The sequence below is a fragment of the Eucalyptus grandis genome, chromosome 6 (assembly GCF_016545825.1).
Source record: "Eucalyptus grandis isolate ANBG69807.140 chromosome 6, ASM1654582v1, whole genome shotgun sequence".
Taxonomy (NCBI): Eukaryota; Viridiplantae; Streptophyta; class Magnoliopsida; order Myrtales; family Myrtaceae; genus Eucalyptus; species Eucalyptus grandis.
In genome coordinates, this window is record NC_052617.1 from 9,206,425 (window position 1) to 9,230,626 (window position 24,202).

At 40.4% G+C, this 24,202-nt stretch overlaps 1 protein-coding gene and 1 pseudogene across 1 annotated transcript; one reads left to right on the forward strand and one right to left on the reverse strand.

The window, feature by feature from the left end:
* Positions 1-2,413: 2,413 nt before the first annotated feature.
* LOC104433985 (anthocyanidin 5,3-O-glucosyltransferase) lies at positions 2,414-4,157 on the forward strand. Its single transcript, XM_018869240.2, has 2 exons — positions 2,414-3,324; positions 3,399-4,157. Exons 1-2 carry the CDS (start codon positions 2,451-2,453, stop codon positions 3,950-3,952), a joined length of 1,428 nt encoding a protein of 475 aa, XP_018724785.2. The 5' UTR covers positions 2,414-2,450; the 3' UTR covers positions 3,953-4,157.
* Positions 4,158-4,582: 425 nt separating this feature from the next.
* Positions 4,583-21,571, reverse strand: LOC120294292 (annotated as a pseudogene).
* Positions 21,572-24,202: the final 2,631 nt, after the last annotated feature.

Consider the following 24,202-nt stretch of genomic DNA (forward strand, 5'->3'; position numbering starts at 1 on the left):
CACAAACTAAACCCAATCCAAGATCAATTTCTCCACCCGAAACTAAACCGAGCAAAATCAACTTAGCTCCGTCAATATCCAGCCATATATAACCTTGAAATAAGCAAATATAATACAGAAATGATAAGTAGACAAAGTCAACAACAATACCAAGGTTTTAACGTGAAAACCCAATGTGGGAAAAATCACGGACCGTCCAAAAACTTTCACTAATCACTAAGAATAATAGGATACATAAAGCATTTTTCTCTAGTCACACACTAGAAGCTCCACATAAGTATTATAAGTTCATTTCCTCACCACAAAAGTGGATAAACATAAATGGGGCAATCATAACTGTAATTGGAGAATTCAGAGGTGAATCTTGATGAACGAAAATCATTAATCCGTAACTCTCAATCTCATGAATGACATATTCTAATTTGAGCCAATTCCATCAATATGAAGCTCCGAAGATCTGCCTCTTTTTCTTTTCTTCTTCTCCACGCTCTCGGGTAACTCTCTCGGGTGGGGACACTCTCTCCTCCTCTCTCTCCTCTAGTCTTGCCCGAGGCAATCACTTAATTTTCTTTTTGTTGTTTTCTTTCCTTTTGACTTTTCTTCCTATTTCACTTTTGTTTTTCTTTTGTTTTGTTTTATTTAGCTGGGCCCACAAGAGGTGGACCCAGCCAATACTTATTGACGAGGGCAAAGACAGTGGTGGAGGGCAAGATGGGGATCCAGTTCTACGCTCCGCTGGAAATGCTACTTGGGAGGGAATCACCATCCAACAAATAAAGAAATCAAACATGCCTATCAAAATCTCCCTTCAAATTCCTAAAACATTTGAGACCACAAAAATATTAGATTTTTCTGACCAATTCAAAACCAGAACAAGCAAAATCCTAATAGGAAGAAACCTCTTTTAACTCCATAAGAAAAAATAAAAATCCAATTCACACTTGAGCAACGCCAATGCTACGTCATTGGGTTGGTGGTGGGGGTTTCGTGGGCAACGTGATGGGATGAATAAAAGAAATGCAAGGTGCAAAAGGACGAGAGACTAATCAGTGGAGCTCACATGGCAAGTGCTGAATTTAGTATTTTACTACCTATATGTGAATAAAAGAAATGCAAGGTGCAAAAAGGACGAGAGACTAATCAATGGAGCTCACATGCCAAGTGCTAAATTGAGTATTTTACTACCTATATGGCAAGACAAACCTATTTGATATTTTCTCAAATAGCAACGGTTTTAGCTCAAAATATAATATCATCCCTCAATTTTTTTTGTGTTCAATGTGATTCATGAACTTTTAGTATATATTTAATCTAGTTCCCGAATTATATGAAAATATCTGATATCGTCCGTGAAGTTGAGTTAAAAAGAGAACAATAAATTAAAAGTTCAATGACTATGATACATATTAAGCTAAAGATAATATTAAATAAATTAGAACTTTAGGAATTATATTACACATTAAATTAAAATAATATTCTCCTGAGGCGGGACTTCGTGGCCAATCACGTTCCGATGACGTCAGCAATGTTGTTCTTGACGCGGACAAGATACTTGATCAGCAAGGTGTCGTTCTTATCCTTGATCATTATTTTGCACCACTGCCAGTACGGACAGTTGAATATGCCACGGCCGCTAAACGCGCTGAGCTACAAGCGGCTTTTTAAAATCGGTGAATCTCACTATATTAGTTCTCTGAGTTTCGGGCGGCAGTTTTCTATACGGAATTATAAGGGTGTGCTAAGCAATGCTTCCTACTCCCGGGAATGGGAAGGCAATGAATATTCGAGTACTGCAAAAGCAGTTGAAGTAAATAATTTATAGTAACAACCCATGCTTATTATTCAACTTTGGCCGGCGAAAGTCAACTTTTTAATTGTCACGGAGAACAAAAACTGATCATAATATGAAAAACAAAAGTAAATGGAGCAATATTCGAGCTCTACACCACATTAATGAGCATATTACTATATTTTGTTTCTTTTTAACTCTTTTGATTAATTCGTCATCTTATTTGTAACTCTTTAACTTATCACTTTTTCGTTTAGATTTTTTGTTTTGTTTGCATATACGTGACTAAAATAGCATCATAAGTAAATGTACTTTAAATGAATTCATAGAAAATATAAACAGCATAAAATATCATTTAATATTCATACATACATTAGTTTCTCTTATATTTGATAGAAAAAAGGGTGGGCGGTGCTAGGGTATAAACCTAGCAATTTAATATTGCAAGATACTTCCTCGTTACCTAAGGATTGTTGCCATAAGAATTTAATTTTTTCGGAACTTTTGATGATTTATGAAAAAATGAAATTAAAAAAGAAGCCGTGAAGGATGAAGTAATTGAACCCCGCCCGCCATACTGTTTGCCTATGTAAACAAATGTTTCGACGTTCATATGTAGGCATTAGCAAAATAGAAGTTGTAAGGTACGACAAAGGAAAACATGGGGGAGACCATAGTCCTCTATCCGTCGCATTTGAGGGGTCACATCGTCTCCATGCTCGAGCTTGGACGGCTCATTCTCAAACGCCACCCTCGCTTCTCCGTCATCGTCATCCTCTCCTCCGCTTCCGCCGCCGCCGCCGCCCCCACCCTGGTTGCCAACTCCTCTTCCATCACTGTCCTCCACCTTCCACCATCCACTGCCGCCGCAGCTGAGGACAAGCAAACGCACTTCGATTTGGCCCGCCACGACGCCTCCAACCTCCGCCTCGCCCTCGCTGCCATCGCCGCTGCTGCGGACCTCCGAGCCCTTATCATCGATGTCTTCTCAGATGCCGCCTTCCCTGTGGCGGCCGCACTTGGCGTCCCAACCTACTACTACTTCACCTCAGGTGCCGCTGCCCTCGCCGCCTTCCTCCACCTTCCAACCCTCCACGGGAGCACCACCAAGAGCTTCAAGGACCTTGGAGACGAGACCGTGAACATTCCTGGGTTGCCTCCAATCAAGGCCTCGGACATGCCGTGGGACGTGCTTGACCGAAGCTGGAGAATGTACGACTACTTCTTGGATGCTTGCAGGAACATGAGCTCGTCGTCCGGCATCATTGTTAACACGTGCGAGTCGCTTGAGAGTCGGATCATCAGAGTCATCAAAGAAGGATTGTGCGTGCCAGACCGGCCGACTGCGCCTATTTTTGCCGTTGGGCCTTTGGTTGAGTCAAAGGTTGACGGCGACGAGGGCGGTGGCGACAAGAGAGAAAGAAGGCACGAGTGCTTGAGTTGGCTCGACTCGCAACCGAGCCGAAGCGTCGTGTTCTTGTGTTTTGGCAGCGAGGGAAGGTTCTCCGCTGCGCAGCTGAAGGAGATGGCCTCCGGTAAGCTTTCGTTTCGTGCAAAAATTACTTCACCTGCCGCAACTTAATTCAAATTCAATTGTCCTGTTAATTAGGTTTGGAGAGAAGCGGGGTGAGATTCTTGTGGGTGGTGCGGCCTCCGCCGCAGGATGCGTCCGCAAAATCAACATCGGGGTCAAACGATGGCGACGACACGAGCATAGAGAAGTTCATGCCGGAGGGATTTCTGGAGAGGACAAGAGAGAGGGGGATGGTGGTGAAGTCGTGGGCACCGCAGATACAGGTGCTGAGCCACGGCTCGGTGGGCGGGTTCGTCACTCACTGCGGCTGGAACTCGACTATCGAAGCAGTGCACGCCGGCGTGCCATTGGTGGCCTGGCCTCTCTACGCGGAGCAGAAGGTGAACAGGGCGTTTCTCGTGGAGGACGCCGCCCTGGCGCTCCCACTGAGCATGTCGAACGAGGACGGGTTCGTGAGTGCGGACGAGTTAGCCAAGCGGGTCGCCGAGCTGATGGTGGGCTCGGGAGAAGGAAAAGTTGTCAGAGAGCGGGTCTTGGCCGCAAGAGACGGCGTGGTGGAGGCCTTGAGCGACGGCGGATCCTCTCAGATTTCATTGGCCGCGGTGGCGGCACTATGGAAACGAGGCTGAGACCCTAGTGCACTCACTGTCCATTGATTGGCTGACCTCAACAGGGAGGTGTCACAATGACCAAATTAGAGTACTATGTCGAACTGTTTCCCATGAAGTACACCAAAAATAAACAAAAAACATGGAGCGGGTGTCTTAGTTTGTTAGCTAGATTTTCGATAAACCAGTTTTTCCATTTGGAAGTTCTAATGCTCACATTCTGAAGGAGATGCTTGTTTTCAAGATAAACCGAGACCAATCTCGAGTTCAAAGAAAAAGGGACGTCTTTGAACATGTTCAAACAAATGCATATCAGACTGATTCTGTACAGTGGATTGCTGCGTCTGAAACAGCAAGCATAGAGAACTAGTGCTATAGATAAGGAAGAAAAGCGAGTAAGAAAGCAGAACATCGAATTAGGAAGAGACCAATCATCAAGCATATGCATAGCAAGCAACTAGAGATCTCAATCATCTTAAAGTCCAAGGCGACACTGACACACTTGTCGCCGGAAAATGATTAGAGAAGCTAATTCCCTCACCTACGCAGGGTGCACCAGTCCATACACAAGCCAATGATCTCCAGGAGCCTCACCGGTTACATGGAAATTGTTCAAGGCGAGGTGGGTAGGTTCCCCCGCACAAGCAAAGCTTATCCCAGTAAAAGTGCCCTTATCACAGCAACACAAAGATCGCTCTCGAAGATGCACAAGTGTCCGCCGTTGGGCACCTCGTGGTAACGAATCCATGGAAGTTTCTGTGCAATGTACTGGTTAATCTCACATGGAATTATGCGGTCTTCCATCCCTTGCCAAAGGTGGACTGAGCCCTGATTGTCGGGAAAAGGGTTTTCCAGTTCCAGGGGATCAAATTGTTAAAGCTCATAAAACAACAATCAAAACAGAAAACATCTCTGTTGTTTGAGGGAGAGAAAGGATAAAAAAAAAAAAAAAAAAAAAAAAACAGAGCATAGCACTTCATACGTCTTGTGCAAAAGAAAAAATTGTCAAGTACCACAACTAAATACAAAGCAGAAATAAATACAAAGCAGAAATTGCTCACATACGTGCAACACATAACTGCACACAAACGTACTATTAACTTTCTAGAAAATAGCAAGCAAAAATAAATACAAAGCAGAAATTGCTCACATACGTGCAACACATAACTGCACACAAACGTACTATTAACTTCCTAGAAAATAGCAAAAACACTAACTGCATAACTAAATGAACTTGGCTATTTTTAAAAAACAAAGGAAAACAAAGGAAACATGACCGAAAACAGCAGCACTACGACAATTCCAACAAACTCCTCCTTGGATCAGTTGCTGCTGCAGATTCCTATTTTCTCTCTTAATAGCTCAAATCTTCTAGCTTGAAGTGGTTTTGTAAACATATCTGCAAGCTGATCTTCAGATCTACAATAGACCAACTTAACTTCGCCATTTTGTTGTACCTCACGCAGAAATAAAAATTTGACTTTAAAAAGTTTGGTTTTGCCATGGAAAACTGGATTTTGTGATATTGCTAGAGTAGCCTTATTGTCAATATTAACTTCAATGCAATCACTAGAATTCAGCCACAAACCTTCATTATCTTCTTCAGCCACAAAGCTTGATTTGCAGCTGCAGTAGCTGCTATAAACTCAGCCTCTGCAGTAGATTGAGCTACAATCTCTTGCCTTTTAGAACACCAGGAGAAACAAGCAAAACTAATACTAAAACAATATCCAGACGTACTCTTCATGTCATCTACTGAACCAGCCTAGTCACTATAAGAAAATCCTTGGAAATTAAACTTCTAACCTTTCTTAAACTTCACACAAAAGAACAATGTTCCTTTGAGATATCTCAAGACCCTTTTTGCTGCAACCAAATGTAACTGATTAGGACTACTCATAAACCTGGATAAAACACTCACAACAAATAGAATATATGGTCTGGTTGCTGTAAGATACATGAGACACCCAATCAAACTTCTATACATAGAAACATCTACTGCATCTGTTCTATCATTCTTCTGCAGCTTCTCTTTAGCAACCATAGGAGTGCTTACACTTCGACAATCTTCCATCTGAAACTTCTTTAGAATTTCATTCACATATTTTTTCTGACAGATGAAGATTTCATTTCATATGAAGCTTGTTTGACTTCTAGACCAAAAAAATAAGCCATCTTTCCCAAGTTTGACATCTCAAAACCTGCAAATAGATCTTGCTTCATCTTCTTTATCAATTCCATATCATTCCCTGCCACTAATAGATCATCTACATAAAGTGACAAAATTACAACACTATGATTCACCTTCTTGACATAAAGAGTGAACTCACTTAAGCTTATTACAAAGCCAAAATCCTGCAAATATCGATATATCTTCCCATACCAAGCTCTTGGAGCCTGCTTCAGTCCATATAGAGCTTTCCTCAACCTGTATACACTCTCTTCTTGCCCTTTGGTACTGAAGCCTTCAGGTTGTTCAACAAAAATCTTCTCCTCAAGCTCTCTATTCAGGAATGCAGACTTGACATCTAACTGAAATATAGGCCACCCCTGCTCTACTGCAATAGCTAACAGTAACCTTATTGTATCAAGTCGTGCAACATGAGTAAATGTTTCAGAATAGTCTACTCCTCATATTTGTGCATAGCCTTTCACAATCAGTCTAGCTTTGTGTTTATTGACAGAACCATCAAGATTAAGTTTTGTTCTAAACACCCACTTAACCTTAATCACATTCTTATCAGATGGTCTATCAACAAGCTCCCATGTGTGGTTTTTCTGGATCATTGCAATCTCCTCCTACATTGCTGCAATCCACCTCTGGTCCTCCTTAACTTCCACAAAGTTAGATGGTTCGAGCACTGCCACATTGCTTCTTTCATAAATTTCAGCAAGTGACCTTGTGCCTCTCACTGGTAAATCATCCATACTGTCTTCCAATCCATCTATAACTTCATCAACCTTTACATCTGTTGCAGGTTGTTTTTCAAACTGCTGTTGTTCTGCACTCTTTCCTTCCATCCAATTCCACTCATCTTCCTCTAGAAAAATAACATCTCTGCTCACAATCACCTTCCCTGTCATAGGGTGAAAAATCCTATAAGCTTTTGATTGGAGACTGTACCCAATGAAGATTCCAAGCTCAGCTCTTTTATCCAATTTGTCCCTCTTGACCTGAGGAACATGAGTATAACACAAACACCCAAAAACCTTCAAATTCTTCACAGAAGGTTTAACACCATGCCAGACTTCAAAAGGTGTTGACTTTTCTAAGGCCTTTGTGGGCAATCTATTCAATAGAAACACTGCAGTATTAGTTGCCTCAGCCTAAAACTTCTTAGGTAACTTCTTCTCCTACATCATACATCTAGCCATCTCCATAATGCTTCTGTTTTTCCTCTCACTGACCCCATTCTGTTGAGGTGAATAGGGAGCAGTGAACTACTGCACAATTTCTGTTTGCTCACAATTCAACTTAAACTTGTGAGCAGTATACTCAGAACCATTATCAGATCTAAGCATTTTAATTTTCTTCCCGCTCTGATTCTCAACTAAGGCTTTGAACTTCACAAACACATCAGCAATTTCAGACTTGGCTCGCAGAAAATAAATCCAACTCATCCTAGTCATATTATCAGTGAAAGTAATGAAATACCTGCTACCATTGAGAGAAGACTCTGACATAGGTCCACATAAATTTGTGTGGCCTAATTGCAGCTTCTCACATGCTCTCCAGCCTCCTCCTTTGAAAGGAAATTTGACTTGCTTGCCAAGAAGACAAGTTCTGCAATGTGGAATTCCTCCTTGTCGCGACCAATTTTTCAGGTGTGAACCACCTAGGGTTTGGCTAATGGATTGTTAAACCTAGACTTAACTCGGGCTCTCTCAAGCCCATACCAATTCGCGACTTAGGTTCAAGTTTATAACATGTAAATGATTTTTCAATTAGGAGTCGCCACTAATCTATTTTTGGTGGGTCAATTAGAAACCCAAGTAAAGTAACGGGAGATTTACTTTACTCCTACGAACTAGAGATTATGAGTTCGGGGACTTGGTTATGCTAGACTTTTCTAACGCTCTTTCGGTACCTTTCTCTTTTATTTCAAAGAAAATGTTTTGCAGGCAGCTTGGATTGATTTTAAATCTAATTCTTTAACATGTGAGGCAATCATGCGGGTGCGCAATCCATCAATTTAACACCCAAGAAAACAAATAAAAATGCAGGACTTACCTCGTAGCAACGAAAGCATCTGCAATGTTAATTCAAAATCAACATCAACAATCCTTGATATGGTTTCTAATTAACACGCAATTTCTTCTTCTTTTTTTCACTTATTTAATGAAAATTATGCAATATGCGATGCAATATTAACTAAATAACCTAACTCTAATAACATGTAATTTCTAATTGAATGGACCTAGCAACAATCACTAAATGGGATGCATTTCATGAATGTAATTCTAAATGACATGCAATGACATTTTTATTTCTTATAAAAATTCGTAATTAAAAATTACTAATAATAAAAATCTAACTAAAGTGAGATATTATTTATTTTTAAGTTAGGAAATAGACTAATCTAAATCCTATCTTAACTTAGAAATTTGTCTCGACATGCAATTTAATTCCAAGATATTATTTAACCTAGATATCATCTAAACATGCATTCTAATATAATTAAAAAGGTATCTAACTAGTCTATCATGCAATTCTATATAGGAAATCAAATATAATCTACATGATATGCAAATGCAATCTTTTTGTATTTTCGGGATAAATAAAGCAATTAAAAGATAAGCACAAAATCATTCAGAATCATCACAAATAACGCACATCGTCCAAATTAGGAAACAATATCTAAATCAGACTTGATTATTTCGCTAATAAAATCGATAAATTGATCTTAAGCCTTAAAGATCAAGATATCAATTTTATTCCCGCGTAATTAATTATTACATCTAAAGCCTTATAGACGCAATAAAAAATCGGTATGCGGTTGCGAACTAGGAAATATATCCTAATTGAAAGTTATGTCTATCACTCATGGATATGAAACTAGATATAAATGGACATATGTTAGACAATAAAATATCCAAATATACTAGAGATGTGCATCTTACCTAATTTGATGATATTCTTCCCAAATTTGGACCAAGTGCAATCGGACCGGGATCGCAACAGGCTCCTCGAAGGGATGACTAGTGGCGAGAGGCGGCTAATGATGGCTCGTGACTGGCACCACAGTCAGCGGGTAGTCATGCAATGCAGGGGTGAACACTTAGGAAAGGCTTCCCATGTCTCTCTCCAAAAGACGAGGGGATGTCCTGCAAAAATTACGAGGAAAGAAAGTCTTCGTTGAAAGCCTAGCAGCAAGACTTCACCAGCCAACGTGAATGGTTTGCAAAGAAAACGAAAGTGATCTTTGTATTCCTTTTTATTTGCTCTTTATGTGCCCCTCTTTCTCTTCGTTGGTGGACTTCAGAAGAACGGTGATTCACCGATACTGCAACTTCTCTGTTTGGAATGGTCAGGCTCGAGCTTGGACAGCAGCACGCCGTTATTGCTGGGGATTCCACGAATGGCTTAACAGGCCGTATGAGTGTGGCTCATGTCAGGTAATGACAGCTCAGACGTGGAGGAACGTTACAGCTGCAACAGGATCGCCATGGCTCATGGGGGTGGAACTCAGCGTCAGGGCAACGCGGGCTGCGACTCCACAACAGTGAGCGGCAACAACAGGTCGACAACGAAGGGTTCAGCCGTAGTGCAGAGGGCAACGATATGGCAATGGCACGGCATCGGCAAGGGTGGTGCGTCTTGGTGCACCTAGAATAAAGAACGATGAAGTGCAACAAGACTGGACGTTTGCGACTCCAGTATCTTCGTAGAGTGGTGGCCAACAAGCAATTTGGACAATCACAACAAAGTCATGGGTTGAGGTAGGTCAAGCACCGAAGAAGAAGACCACCTCTCGTGCTTTCTCTCTCTCTCTCGTCTCTCACTCACAATTTTTATATTGTGGCTGACCTAAATTCTGTCGCCCCCCTTTTATATGCATGCACGAAGTCCCCCACCAAGGAAAGAAAATGTGTTAAAATATTATAAAATCTTCGCTTTTGTTTTTCTTTCCCCTCTCGGGTGCGCTCAAAATCTGCGACTTTCATGTTTTCGAACGAAGAATATATCACGCCGTGTACGCTTCTTGCTGATACATTGCATGAATATATAAAACGTCGACTACCATATCATCCTTTCTTTTTATTCATTTTCATTGGTCAAATTTTCCTTTTATGCTCTTGAATGAATATTGACACGATATTTCTTTTGGTCTTGTTCCGATCGTGAATTTTCCTCTAGATATTTGACGAAGATATCCATTTCTTGTTTGAAATAAAGAAATGCCTTCTTATCTATCAAGCTTAAAACCGTTCGTTCGAGTCCATCCACCATCGTTGACCCAATGTGAATGCAATAAATAGAAAAATGAATGCACCTAAAATTATATGTTATGCAATTAATATTTTTTCAGGGATAAAATTAACCCATAATTTTCTACGCAATAAATAAATGACCAGATCGCCAAAATTTAGGTGTCAACCGTTGCCCCTCTTTGAAGGTGAGCTCGAAGAGATTGCCTTCAAAGACAAATTGAGACCTAAATTTTGATTATGCACATGCAATGAATGATTTTTTTTTTTTAGGAAAATGAATTCCATTTTTTTTTAATGCAATTTATATTATGCATGAAAATGCTAATGCAAATGATAAATGAACCTACCTGGAATAACTTACCTTCAAAGAGGATATAGTAGTTTGAGGTAGTTGGTGTTATATGTTCAAGACCCATACCATTCTACGGTCGCCTAGAATAGTAACATGACTTTATGAAGAGACTGCTTTCCCAGGACCCGTACCATTCTACAATCGCCCAGTATGGCAGTGTTTGGTTGTCTAGGACCCGTACCATTCTACGGTCACCATGACGGAAAATTGATTTTTTCAGGACCCGTATCATTCTATGGTCGCCTGAATGGGGATTCATTCTCCAGGATCCGTCCCATTCTACGGTCGCCTAAATAAGGAATAGGTGTTGTCGAGGACTCGTACAATTCTACGGTCGCCTTGACAGGAAATTGATTTTTCAGGACCCGTACCATTCTATGGTCGCCTAAATGAGGAAATCGCTTTTCCAAGATCCATATCATTCTACGGTCGCCTATTAGAGCAATAAATGTTGTTTAGGACCCATACCATTCTACGGTCGCCTAAACGGGGATTCACTTTCCAGGACCCGTACTATTCTACGGTCGCCTGAATAAGGAATAGGTGTTGTCGAGGACTCGTACCATTCTACGGTCGCCTTGACAGGAAATTGATTCTTCAGGACTCGTACCATTCTACGATCGCCTGAATAAGGAAATTACTTTTCCAGGACTCGTATCATTCTACAGTTGCCTGTTAGAGCAATAAATGTCGTTTAGGACCCGTACCATTCTATGGTCGCCTAAACGTAGATTTTGCTTGGCTGTGACCTGAACCATTCTTCGATCGCCCAGCGTTGCAACATAGATCATCTGACCAGGACCCGAACCATTCTTCGGTCGCCTGAATCTTGAAAAAATCTTTGGGGGGCAACTCCATCGAGTGCTAGTGCTTGAAAAGGAATACCTGTACAATGACAAGTATTTAAGGTGACATCTCTGATCTTTAAGGATATGTCTCCTAAATTAATGAAGTGACTCCCATGTCGATGAAGGGGAATTTTGGGCTACGGAAGCATGCCGATTTGCTAGGTCATATCAAGGGACACCGGGCTACGAAAACACACCGAGTCAATAAAGAGAGATACCGGGCTATAGAAGCACGCCGGGTCGATGAAATGGACTCTGGGCTATGGAAGCACGCCAGGTTAATATAAAGGACACCGAGCTACAAAAGCACGCCGAGTCGATGAAAGGGACTCTGGGCTACGAAAGCACGCCGGGTCAATATAAAAGACAGCTTGATTGAGTCAAGTGTTGATGCACTTGGGAGAGAATACCTGCACAATGACAAGTATTTAGAGTATGGGTAGAGATATACTTACCTAGTGACATCTCTGATTCTTGGGGATATGTCTTCTTGGATTTAGATATCCTGTAGAGGTCTCTCACCTCCTGGTAGAAATTTGGAACATCAAGGATGGACCTTCAATGTTTGCGATAATTCCTCATCTCCTAATATCATGAGGCATTCTGAAAGGAACTTGAATGTCAGGAGCTCTTGGGTCTTTGAGAAAACATTACCTGTCAGACATGATTAGAGCAAAAATGCATTCACCAAAAAAATAAGCAATTAATGCTATTCTGGAACGCACGCTTCAAAATCCACTGAAGTTTTTTTATCAATTCAATCGGGGTTCATGCATAATGACCTTTGCATTACCCAAATTTCAACTAGAGAATTACCATTCAAGACGATGACATGATTTTCCTAAGAATACCAAATAAGAGACCTTCAGTTAGAGATGACTTTCACTCACTCTCATTTAGAGGCTATTTTATGAGAATTACTCCATCTCACTATCATCATACCAACAAGGGTCTAAGTATTCTCGCAAGCGGTACGACCTTACCAATTTGAGATGTCTTTAATAAGGACCGTAATGTGGGCTTGGTCAATGGCTTAACAAAGGGACTCTTTGAGTCAAGGCTATTGAAAAAACAACTTCGCAATTATCTTCAGGTTTACAAGTCAAGAACCCTGCAAAATGAGAAAGAAATAATCTTGCTCGCATCTCTTCGAGCGATGCTTATAAACATATGAACTCCTATGTTAATTCAAGTGCCATAATCTGAAGAGAGTTTGTAAAGGACGTAACGTAGGCTGGGTTCATGGGTTAAGAAATGAAAGGATCATTAGGCTCAAAATGCATGTGAATGGCGAGAGTTGGTGATCATCTTGGCATTGCCACCAGTTTTCTTTTTCATCATCGGAAATTGTCTTCATGAAATGCCCCATTGATTGTAAAAACTCAACTTTTGAGTTCTTTGAGTATTGCTCCATCAGGATTCAATTCTTGCAATTGACAGTCACCTTATCTTGACTCTCTTTTTCATCTATGGGCATTGGCCTTACTTTTACTAAGCACACCGCTTTTTCATGCCCCTAGTTCTTATTTATTTTTTTCACTTTTTTTTCATGAGCATTGGCCTTGCTTTTACCAGGCACACTGCTTTTTCATGCTTCTTAGTTCTATTTTGAATTCAATTCTTGCGCACAATGCATGCGTCAAACAATTGCACTTTGAATGACACTCGAACCTTTCAAGAGTCTTCATCTGCCTTTTGCCCTGCCCCAGTGTGGAAGGATGATCACCAACTAGGTTTGAAGAAATGAAATTGCAGGCTCAAGTAGGCTACGCAAAGGATATAAGTGTTTAGGATAGAGAAAGGAATGCTCTTCGTCATCCTAGGGCACTTAAATTACCACATGAATTCAATGTAATAGCATGACTAAAAGATTGATGCAAGTGAGAGCAAGAAAATTTTAATTCATTTTGCTCACCTTATGATGCTGTCTTACCTCCAACTTGCCCCAATGTGGGGTTGTTCTTGACAGGGGTAATTTGAAAGAATTTTCACAAGTGTATGGAGCTCAAAGGGTTAAGCAATGGATCATATGTAGTGTTTGGGATAGAAAAATGAATTGCCCCTCATCATTTTGATTATCGTACCTTTTGCGAGAAAACTCTTTACCTTGCGGGTATGGAACTTCCTACACTCATCTTACAAGTGTATAAGTAAGGGACTGTGTATAGTCTGGAAGGAAATGAATGCCACCAGTAGTGCACAAAAGGGACAACAAGGGAAATTCCTGATAACCTACATGTGAGGACAAGTCGATAAACGTGAGAAGTTCAAACAGCGACTTAATCGGGCAATCAAACTTGAAAAGCTAATGGCTAGATCAATGCCGGTGGGGTATATATCTTAGGCAACCCCAAGCCGGGTAGGCGCCCATTGAGACTCCAATCACATAAAATCTGGACCCAATCTGTAACCGGTCAACTAATTCTTCAATATCTGATGCCTCATTTTTCACAGTGTGAGATGGATTTGGATCACTATCCCCATAACCTGCTCTGTCGTAGAAGAGAGTATATTTTTAGCTCCTCCATAAGTTCCTGTAAAAGAAAACATGATGATGATTGTACCATAATCATCAAGACTTCTACCACATTTGATAAAGATGCAGAAATGCCGGCAATCAATCACCATTAGTAAAGGACTACATGCATCAGATTGGGAAGTCAAAAGGCATTACTGCAAAGGGCAAGCTGAAAATCCATGATGCAAAGACAAATCATATTTTTGTTCAGTACGAAATGCCACAAACAGTTTTTACTTTTCTTCACCCAAAACAACCTCAGTTCAACATCCTCGTATCCAAAGCTGTTATGTGATAGTGCAATGACATTCTGATGCTGAATTTGCCACCTTTAACTCTGCCAGTATAGCTATTTTTTTTTTTAATTAACAATGAATTTTCTCCCATAAAGTACGTTTCAGGAAATAAACACACAAAGAAAATGCAGTAATTGGATGCAATGCCCGCAACATGAGAAATAGGCAACAATTATTGGTCAGTGAAATCGTACGATCTACATCAGTAAAGAAAAGCAGAGACGTTCCTTACTTGTGGAATTGGTAAATTGAGATCCTTGGAGCTGTTGAACCCATGGATTACAATAACTTTGTACTTAGCCTCTTCCTTTGGAGCGCCGATCTCCTGTAAGCTAAATACCTCCCATCACTAAGTTTGACCCTGGGGGATGTGATTGGAGGACCATTTCTCGAGCCACATATCTTTGGAGGCGGGGGCTTCAATGCCTGGTATGCCCATCCAAGAACACCCACCACCACTGCCACCGCAATAGGCCCCAACAAGAGGAGTGGCCATTGAGTAATCTTCCAGCTTAGAAAGAGATAATGTTAATATGCCCTAGAAGCCACAGACAGATATGCATATATCAACAGCCTAGAGTATGACAGCAACCAGCATTCTCCACCAGGATCAAGATGATGTTTCAATCCTAGTTAAAATGATAAATCCTCTGATAGTTGTATAATCACTTCTTTATCCTTTCCTCTTCCATTTATTAATATATTTGGCCACGGCAAATTAGACATTCATTCAAGCTCAGTCACTAATCATCAACGATTGTTAAGAAAACCTGTCGCAAAATGACTCAGATGAGCAGAACAAGACTCGCAGAATGCTTGTGAAAATCTCATCCCGGGATTGTAACCAATTAGAAAAGTAAAGGCAACATAACGTAGCTGTGATACACAGTAAAGATGGTCGGAGAGCTTTATGTGAATCATATTGAAGGATCCTTCATGCATTTACTTCGATCCGATTCACTTAAATCAACAATTGACCGCCATAAATCGGACTCAAACTCTACGTTTCACTTTTTAAAATTCCAGAAGCAGCCATCCACTTAGGACCTGCTTACCAATTACTAAATAAAACCTTCATTCTGACGATCATAAATGGGTGAATTTTTTGGGCTTTTGCCATATGGAGGAGGAGAGTTACTGTTGTCCAAACGATTCGGAGCTCGAAAAGGCCACGATGTATCGACAAAGCCTTCAGATTTGTAAGTGTTTGGAATTACTGATTCCCTGAAACCGGATTCGACACTAAATCGAACCCTTAAAATAAATGCGGAAGACAAGCCCAAAAACAAACATGTATCATCGATCCTAAGGCACATCACATAAACGAACGTACCTTTGTTTCCACAGACTAAACCCCGGTGTTGTGAATCAAAGAGGAATAATCCACGTCGTTCTTCAGAGGATTCTTCTTATAATGTTCTTTAGGAGAAAGCGGTGTGAGAAGACATAACTTCTGAGAGAGGACGTGCAAAACCGAGAGAGAGCGTAATCTCTCTTTTTCAAAATACGTAACCTCTCTTCTCAAATAACCACCTCTCTGATTTTTCTTTAATTTTTTAATAACTTCCTTCATGGGCCCTCAACTCACGGGCCGGGCCTTTTGGGCGGACGGACCAACTTAGGTCCATCAAAATGAAAATCCATCATCTCCCACTCGCACATGGTGGGCCAAAACCAACATGGGCGGACGGGCCCTACTTAGGCCTATCAATGAAAAGTCCATCATAGACTCCCATTTTACATGGTGGGCCGAACATAGTCCTCTTTTCCTCACTGCAACATTCATACTGGTGAATAGTCCATGCGACCAACATACTTTGAGAGCTCGTTACCATATATCTGTTAAGAATATATAGCAGCTCATAATGGGCATCACATCCTGAGTAGATTTAGTATGCAGTACCCTAGATCGATCGATCACATTTATATCTCTCTCTTGATCTCTTTTTAATCATTGATATATTGTATTCATAATTATGATTATCCCAAAGACAGTCATAATTGGTCGACCAGTGAACACAAAACTATAATGTGATTTTCCAAATTCGATCTTCCTCTTTTCTTCAAACTCTCAATTTCAGTTTAGCTTGCTTTTCTAGAAATGTCCCATTAGATCGAATCAATTCATGATCATTGGCAACATCTTAAGATAACAAACACTAAATAGAAATCTTGAGAATAAGTAAGAGTCATGAGGGCACTAAATTGATGAACTCTTTTCCTCAAGAGTCTCACATAGCATAAAAGTTAGGATAAAAACTTTTGTTTTGCCACTCTTATTGGTCGTCTCATGCATACGTAGTATGAAATACGTATTACGGTATTTAACTCATTTCCCATTGAGCGTATGCCTACACCTTTAATACCATACAGATGATAGTTCAGACATACTTAATGTCTAACTTGAGTTCACGTATCTACTCATTCATAATTCATCAGAACTCACATCTAGCATCATAGACAGATAAAGTAAAATATGTGGGTTATTTTACTTTTGGACATAGTAAATATTATGTCATCATCTTAACACTTAGTTAAGGCGATATATACATTTTAAGCTTGAGCTCTCGATTATCACCTAGATAATAAGCTTAAAAACCGTCTTATCTCTATTTATCACACAGTAAATAGAGGCGATTACCCGTGTGAGTGGGCTAATCTTTTATCTGTCCGACATACTTTCTCAACTTAATATATAATGCACTGAGCATTAAGATGCATAAACATCAAACAAAGATTCATAGGCATTAATGATGAAAACACAAATTCATCAAATGTGAACACTTAGTGAAATTACAATATTCAGTACATCAGCCTCTACGCAATCCTAAAGATTTCATATGGCCACAAAATACATCTCTAGGTATTGGCTTTGTCATAGGATCTGCTACCATTCTATGCGTAGACATGTACTGTAAGTTCACATCTTTTCGTGTAACCATATCTTTGACAAAATTATACTTGGTATCTATATGTCTGGTCTTTCCATGATATTTTGAATCTTTGGTGTACGCTATTGCTGCTTGGCTATCACAGTTAACCAATAATGAATCTGCAGCACTTCCAATAATACCTAAATGATCCAAAAATCTCTTAAGCCAAACACCTTCTTGTATTTCTGCTGATAATACCACGAACTCAGCTTCTATCGTAGACAGGGATATACACGTTTGTTTCTTACTGCTCCAACATATAACGTCATTATTCAGTAAGAAAACAAACCCAGAGATAGATTTCATTTCATCTAAATCTCCTCCCCAGTCGTAGATCCTTTCCTTGATAACTCAGCGTATAATCAGCAGTTCCCTTTAGATACCTTAGTATTCTCTTAACGGCTTTCCAATATGCTTGACTTGGATTGGATTAGTATCTACTCACCATTCCAACTGCAAAACATATGTCAGGTTTTGTATACATCATAACATACATCAAGCTCCCAACAACAGTAGCATAAGGAACATGTTGCATTTGTTCCTTTTCTTGTGGAGTCCTTAGACACAATCCGTGGCTCAATCCTTCGCCTTTTGCAATAGGAGTATCTATAGATTTACAGTCTTGCATAAGAAATCGTTCAAAAACCCTATATATGTATGTTTCTTACGAAAGAGACAATGGTCTCTTCGAACGATTTTTTGAAATCTTAACTCCAAGAATGTATGCAGCCACACCCATGTCTTTCATCTCAAAATTGGAAGATAATCAACTTTTGACAATATTAACAAACTCCTTATTGCTTCCGGCAATTAGTATATCATCAACACATAATAATATGATCACAAATTAATCTTTGGATCTTTTGATATATACATAATGATCCTCATCAATCATTGTTAAAATCATATTGTTGGAGAAATCTTCTTGAAGTGTTTTGAAGTTGACAAATCGTTTCTATCAGTCTAGTCTGAAGGCTTGCAGACTCTGCTAATTAAAGTCTGAAGACCTTGGGACACCAGACTCAAGACTCAAAGTCTATCCTCATTGGCAGTCACTAATCCGTTGAAGAAAGGTTATCAGAACTAGATGTTTCGTTAAGGATTTAACCTTATCAACTGGAGAAGATCTCATGGCTGGAGAAGACATAAACGGAGTCCTTTGATTGATCGAAGATTGATTCGATAATTGAAGATCCGGTGATTGCCTAAATATTATTGGAAGGTTCTGCTTATGGAAACCGAGATCCTGATTGTATGGGCAAACAGGATTGATTGGCTATCAACACGTTCCTTTAATAGCTTGAACAATCTTCCTAATTGATTCCGTCCAACGGGTAGATTGGAGGAATTCCTTTGGTAAGTGCCAACGGGTATGATGGCATAAAGGAGTATATAAGGAAGACTGTCTTAGTTGTTCAAGGTGTGCGCGATAGAAGAATTCCAAAGTCTAAAGCTCATTTTTGTTTAGACAAATCCTTTGAGCGAATACTTGTATACGAAAGAGAGAGTCTATATTTGTGAGAAATCTTAAGGAGGTGTGGTAGAACATCTACCTTTGTGGAATCAAGGCAAGGCGTGCTGTAACCCCTCTCTTGTTCATAGTGGAATCCAGCCAATAGGCTGTCAGTGAAGAAGAGTGGACGTAGGCTTGATATAAGCCGAACCACTATAAACCGCGTGTTCAATTTTCTCTTCTCTCAATCTTACTTTGATTATTGTTTCCACCAACTGTCTAGTATTGTGCAATTGATTGAGAAAAATTCTTTATATACCTATTCACCCCCCTCTAGGTACTCATACTAGCAATATCACATATCACATTATGACATTATAAAAACGTATATACCATTGTCTCAACGACTGCTTAAGGTCATATATCGATCTCAAAAGTCGACATACTTTTTGTTCTTGGCATTTCATAATGAAACCAACAGGTTGTTTCATATAAATTTCTTCGTCTAATTCTCTATTGAGAAAATCAGTCTTTACATTCATTTGATGTAACTTAAGATCCATACTAGCCACTATTGCCAGAATAATGCGAATCGAGGTAAATCTCACTACAAGAGAATATGTTTCTTCATAATCAATTCATTTCTATTGATTATACCCCTTCACCACAAGGCAGGCCTTATGCCTTTCTATCGAGCCATCGACTTTACGCTTTATTTTGAGAACCCACTTGTTCCCAATAACTTTGCGTCCTTTTGGAATATCAACCAATTCCCAAACTTGGTTTGACTTCATTGACTCAATCTCCTCTTCCATTGCATGAATCCATTTTTCCTTACTAGGGCAATTTAGAGTCTCATTAATATTTCTTGACTCATCCTCATCTTGTGAAGCAACCATGAAAGTTTCCCCTTCAATGCCAAAACGTCGACAGTGAATACTTTTGCGACTTGTTCGCTGTATGGGAGATTGTACACTTTGCACATCATTCCCCATCATGCTCCCACTCGGATTAGATAATGACGATATCATCTCATCATGTGGTTGTAACTAAGAGTGAGTTGAATTAAATTCATCACTTCTCATGTTACTCTCACTTGGACAAACTCCACTAATATCATTATCTTGATCCAAGGTTTCAAATATGGAGCAAGCTTCACCTATTTCGCCCTTCTTAGGAAATTCATTCTCTAAGAATGTGACGTCCCGTTATTCAAATTCAGTTATACTCCCACTTTCCTGCTTACCTATGAACACATATCCTTTCGAGTGTTCGGAGTATCTTATGAAAATACTCTTCTTTCCTCTGGGACCCAATTTCCCAAACTTGTGAGAGGGCTCATGAGTATAAGCAGCACAACCCCATGGCTTAAGAAAACTTAAGTCCAGTTTTCTATCTGTCCATAACTTGTATGGAGTGGAAGTAACTGATTTGGAAGGCACCCAGTTAAGTATATAGGCAGCAGTTAACAACGCATCACTCCAAAAAGTGATAGGTAAGTTAGCATGCACCATCATGGACCTAACCATTTCTAGTAGGGTTCTGTTTCTTCTCTCTGCAACACCATTTTGTTGAGGAGTATATGGAATAGACAACTATCTTTCTATTCCTTTTTCATCACATAATTTTCTAAACTCATCAGATAAATATTCTCGACCTCGATCGGATCGCAATACTTTTATTTTCTTGTCTAATTGATTTTCTACCAAATTCATAAACCTTTTGAAACAACTCAATACTTCAAATTTATGAGAAATCAAATAGACATATCCGAATCGAGTATAATCATCTATAAACGTGATGAAATAAACAGCCTCATGCCTTCCTCTTACATTCATCGGACCACAGACGTTAGAATGGATTAATTACAAAGGAAATTCAACTCTTTTACCTTTTCCAAATGGTTTTCTTGTCGTTTTCTCTACTAGGTAATGCTCACATATGGGCAAATCGACTTTTTCAATGTTACCCAACAAGCTCTCTTTGATTAGTCTATTTATACGTTGTCGGCCAATATGACCAAGTCTAGCATGTCACACATTCACATGATTATCATATGAAGTAAAAAGACGTGAAAATGTGAATAACAAATATTGACATCACCACAGTCAACATTTAGTACAATAAAACCATCCAGAAAATGACCACAACCATAGTAGTTTGTATCCAAATACAAATCTACACTGCTATTATAGAAGTTCACACTAAAACCAAGCTTAACCAACACCAAAACAGACACTAAATTTCGACAAATCCTCGGAACATATAAAACATCATGTAGGAATAAGGTGCAAATTCCTTTAACTTCAGCTCTGGAGTTATTTCCTACATAGATCCACTTAGTTCCAGTCGGAACTCGTCGAAATTCTACGAAGGATTCTCTATCCTTCGCTACATAGTCTGTTGCTCCCGAATCTACAGTCTACAAAGGATTAGATTTAGTTAAAAACACAGAACTTGACACATTAGCAAAACTTTTAAGAGTACGAGGGTGAGTACCTTTTTTGACTCGCGACAGTCGCGAGCATAGTGACCCTTCTGATCATAGTTGGTTAGCTCTTGGTTTCTTGCAATACTCTTCACTCGAGGACGTTTTCCTCTCTCATGTTGGTTAGCTCTTGGTTTCTTGCAAGAATGACTTGATCCCTTGCATTTCCACATATTGAACGAATCAATGTGCTTGCACTTAGAGCTCGAAGCTCCTTCTAAGTTGGAAGCAGTATAGCAAATATGTGTTTCCTTCTCAAATGCCTTGAGGCAGTCATCTGCTAGCTCAAGGTGACGCACAACATTCCCAATTTCTTCCATAACATGGTCAAGAGCTTCTAGTGCTTTTTGCTTTTCAAACACACATTGGATTTTCATATTCAATATTTCACAATTCTCGCAGTTCATTTTGTCTTCTTTGTTCAAATCAGCAATTATGTTCTTAGTTGCTGAATCCATCGATCTGAACATATCAGAAATATATACACGAATTATTAATGCATATCATTTATGCATTTATTTTGCATAAAACATCATATTAATGAATAATTTCAAATTAGGTTTCAGAATCAAGAGGTCACTATGTTTACAATCATCATCCAAAAATCATAACTTGAAATTATCATTAGGGATAAGTGTTCCAGAAGTCCTACAACTTGTCACGAAAGTGCATTTCAGTCCTAAAACTTGCAAAAAGTGCATTTAAGTCCTAAAACTTGTCAAATTGTTTCAAATGAGTCCTAAAATCGCGCCGTTAGCATTTTCCGTTAAAAATGCTGACGTGGCATTTTAAATAATTTTTATTTTCCACGTGGATTTTTTTAATGATTTTTATTCATTTTTTAAAAAATTAGATTTAAAAACTAAAAAAATCAAATTTATTCATTTTATATTATTTTCACAAAAAAATTTTAAAAAAAGTTAAAATATTTATTAAAAAAAAAAATTCAGCGGTTCCTTCTCCCGCCGCCGCGGCTGCCGCCGCCCATCGCCGGAGGGGCCGGGCCACGGTCGCCGGCCCAGGCGGGGTGGCCGGGCCTCGCCGGCCTCGCCGGCGCGGCCCGTCGCCCGCCCGGCGAGGCCTCGTCCGCCTCGCTCGGGGCCGGCGAGGATCGCCTCGATCGGCGAGCCTCGCCGGCCCGGCGAGGGCCGACGAGGCCCTCGCCCAGGGCGACGTCGCCGGCCCCGCGAGGGCCGGCGACGATTCGCCCGGGGGCGGCGGCCGCCGACCCCGCGAGGGCCGACGGGCCCCGGATCGGGCACGGCGCAGTGAGGGTGCCCCGTCGGGGCCCGCCGGCCCTCGCGGGGCCGGCGCCGCCGCCCCCTGGGCGAATCGTCGCCGGCCTCGCGGGGGCCGGCGGCCGTCGCCCCACAGGCGAGGCCTCGTCGGCCCTCGCTCGGGCCGGCGAGGCTCGCCCAGCTCTGGCGATCCTCGCCGCCCCGCGAGGGCCGACGAGGCCTCGCCCGGGCGGGCGGCGGTCGCCGGCCCTCGCCCGGGGCCGGCGAGGCCCGGCCACCCGCCCGGGCCGGCGACCGTGGCCCGGCCCCTCCGGCGATGGGCGGCGCGGCGCGGCGGCGGTGGAGAAGGAACCGCTGAATTTTTTTCTTTAATAAATATTTTAACTTTTTTTTTAAAATTTTTTTGTGAAAATAATATAAAATGAATAAATTTGATTTTTTTAGTTTTTAAATCTAATTTTTTAAAAAAATGAATAAAAATCATTAAAAAAATCCACGTGGAAAATAAAAATTATTTAAAATGCCACGTCAGCATTTTTAACGGAAAATGCTAACGGCGTCGATTTTAGGACTCATTTGAAACAATTTGACAAGTTTTAGACTTAAATGCACTTTTTTGCAAGTTTTAGGACTGAAATGCACTTTAAGTGATGTGTAGGACTTCTCGAACACTTATCCCTTATCATTAATATAATTTTCTATACAATATAAGTTTAGCAAAGTCACTAAAACTTTCTTGAACTTCCCACAACAAATTGTAAATTAACATGCTAATTTACAACAATAAATAACATTGAACTTTCAATAATTAATCATGTCCATTACACTAAGCAATATATTCAAAGGAAAAAATATCAACATAGAAAGAGACATCTACACCTGAAACATCTCATACTCATCTAAGAAATAAGTAAGGAAAGTCTTATCTAATCTATCAGTAATATTCTTTAAGAGATCTGAAGACACATCGGCCAACTACAAAAAAACTTTTGAAGAGCTCTCATGCCACCTCCAAGGCGCATTCACTCTACGCCATGTGACACTCAATCCAAGGGTTAAAGTTTTGGTCAACTCGATCCTATAATATTCTCTTACAAAAACTTCTGCAAGCCTCTTATAATCCGGGACCACGTTGACCTCCCATAGACGATCTAACACTGCTTGTCATTCAGGTGAAAGAGTGTCCATTAAGGCCGACACCTTCTCAAAATCCGGCATAAGATAATCACTCCAGATAATTTCTTGTATCATCTTATTGACCATGACCACGTGTGATACTATATCATTATCATTCCACCAATAATTAGCTAACTCTATTATTAGCCTTTTAATTCTTGCATTCTCTTCATCCGTTCTCGGAAATGCAGGCATGCGTGCATAACGCATCATAGTTTCTGCAATAAATGCAGAACAAAAAGGATTACATATAATCCACATAGACATAATTGAAAAAAGAAACAATTAATTTTCTTTTCTTTTTTTAAGTCAACGGTCAAAGTCAATGGTCAATGCCGGTCAACACAGGTCAACATGTGGTCAACGGTCAACGCATGACCAGGTCAAGTCAACGGGTCCTCCGAGTCGAACGGGTCGGGTCCGGTCAGGCCGGTCGGGCGGGTCAGACGGATCGATCGGCACGTGCCCTGCGCGTGCGTGGGCAACCGCTGGCCGACGTCACGATGACGTCAGCCGACGCGTGCCTCGCACGCGCAG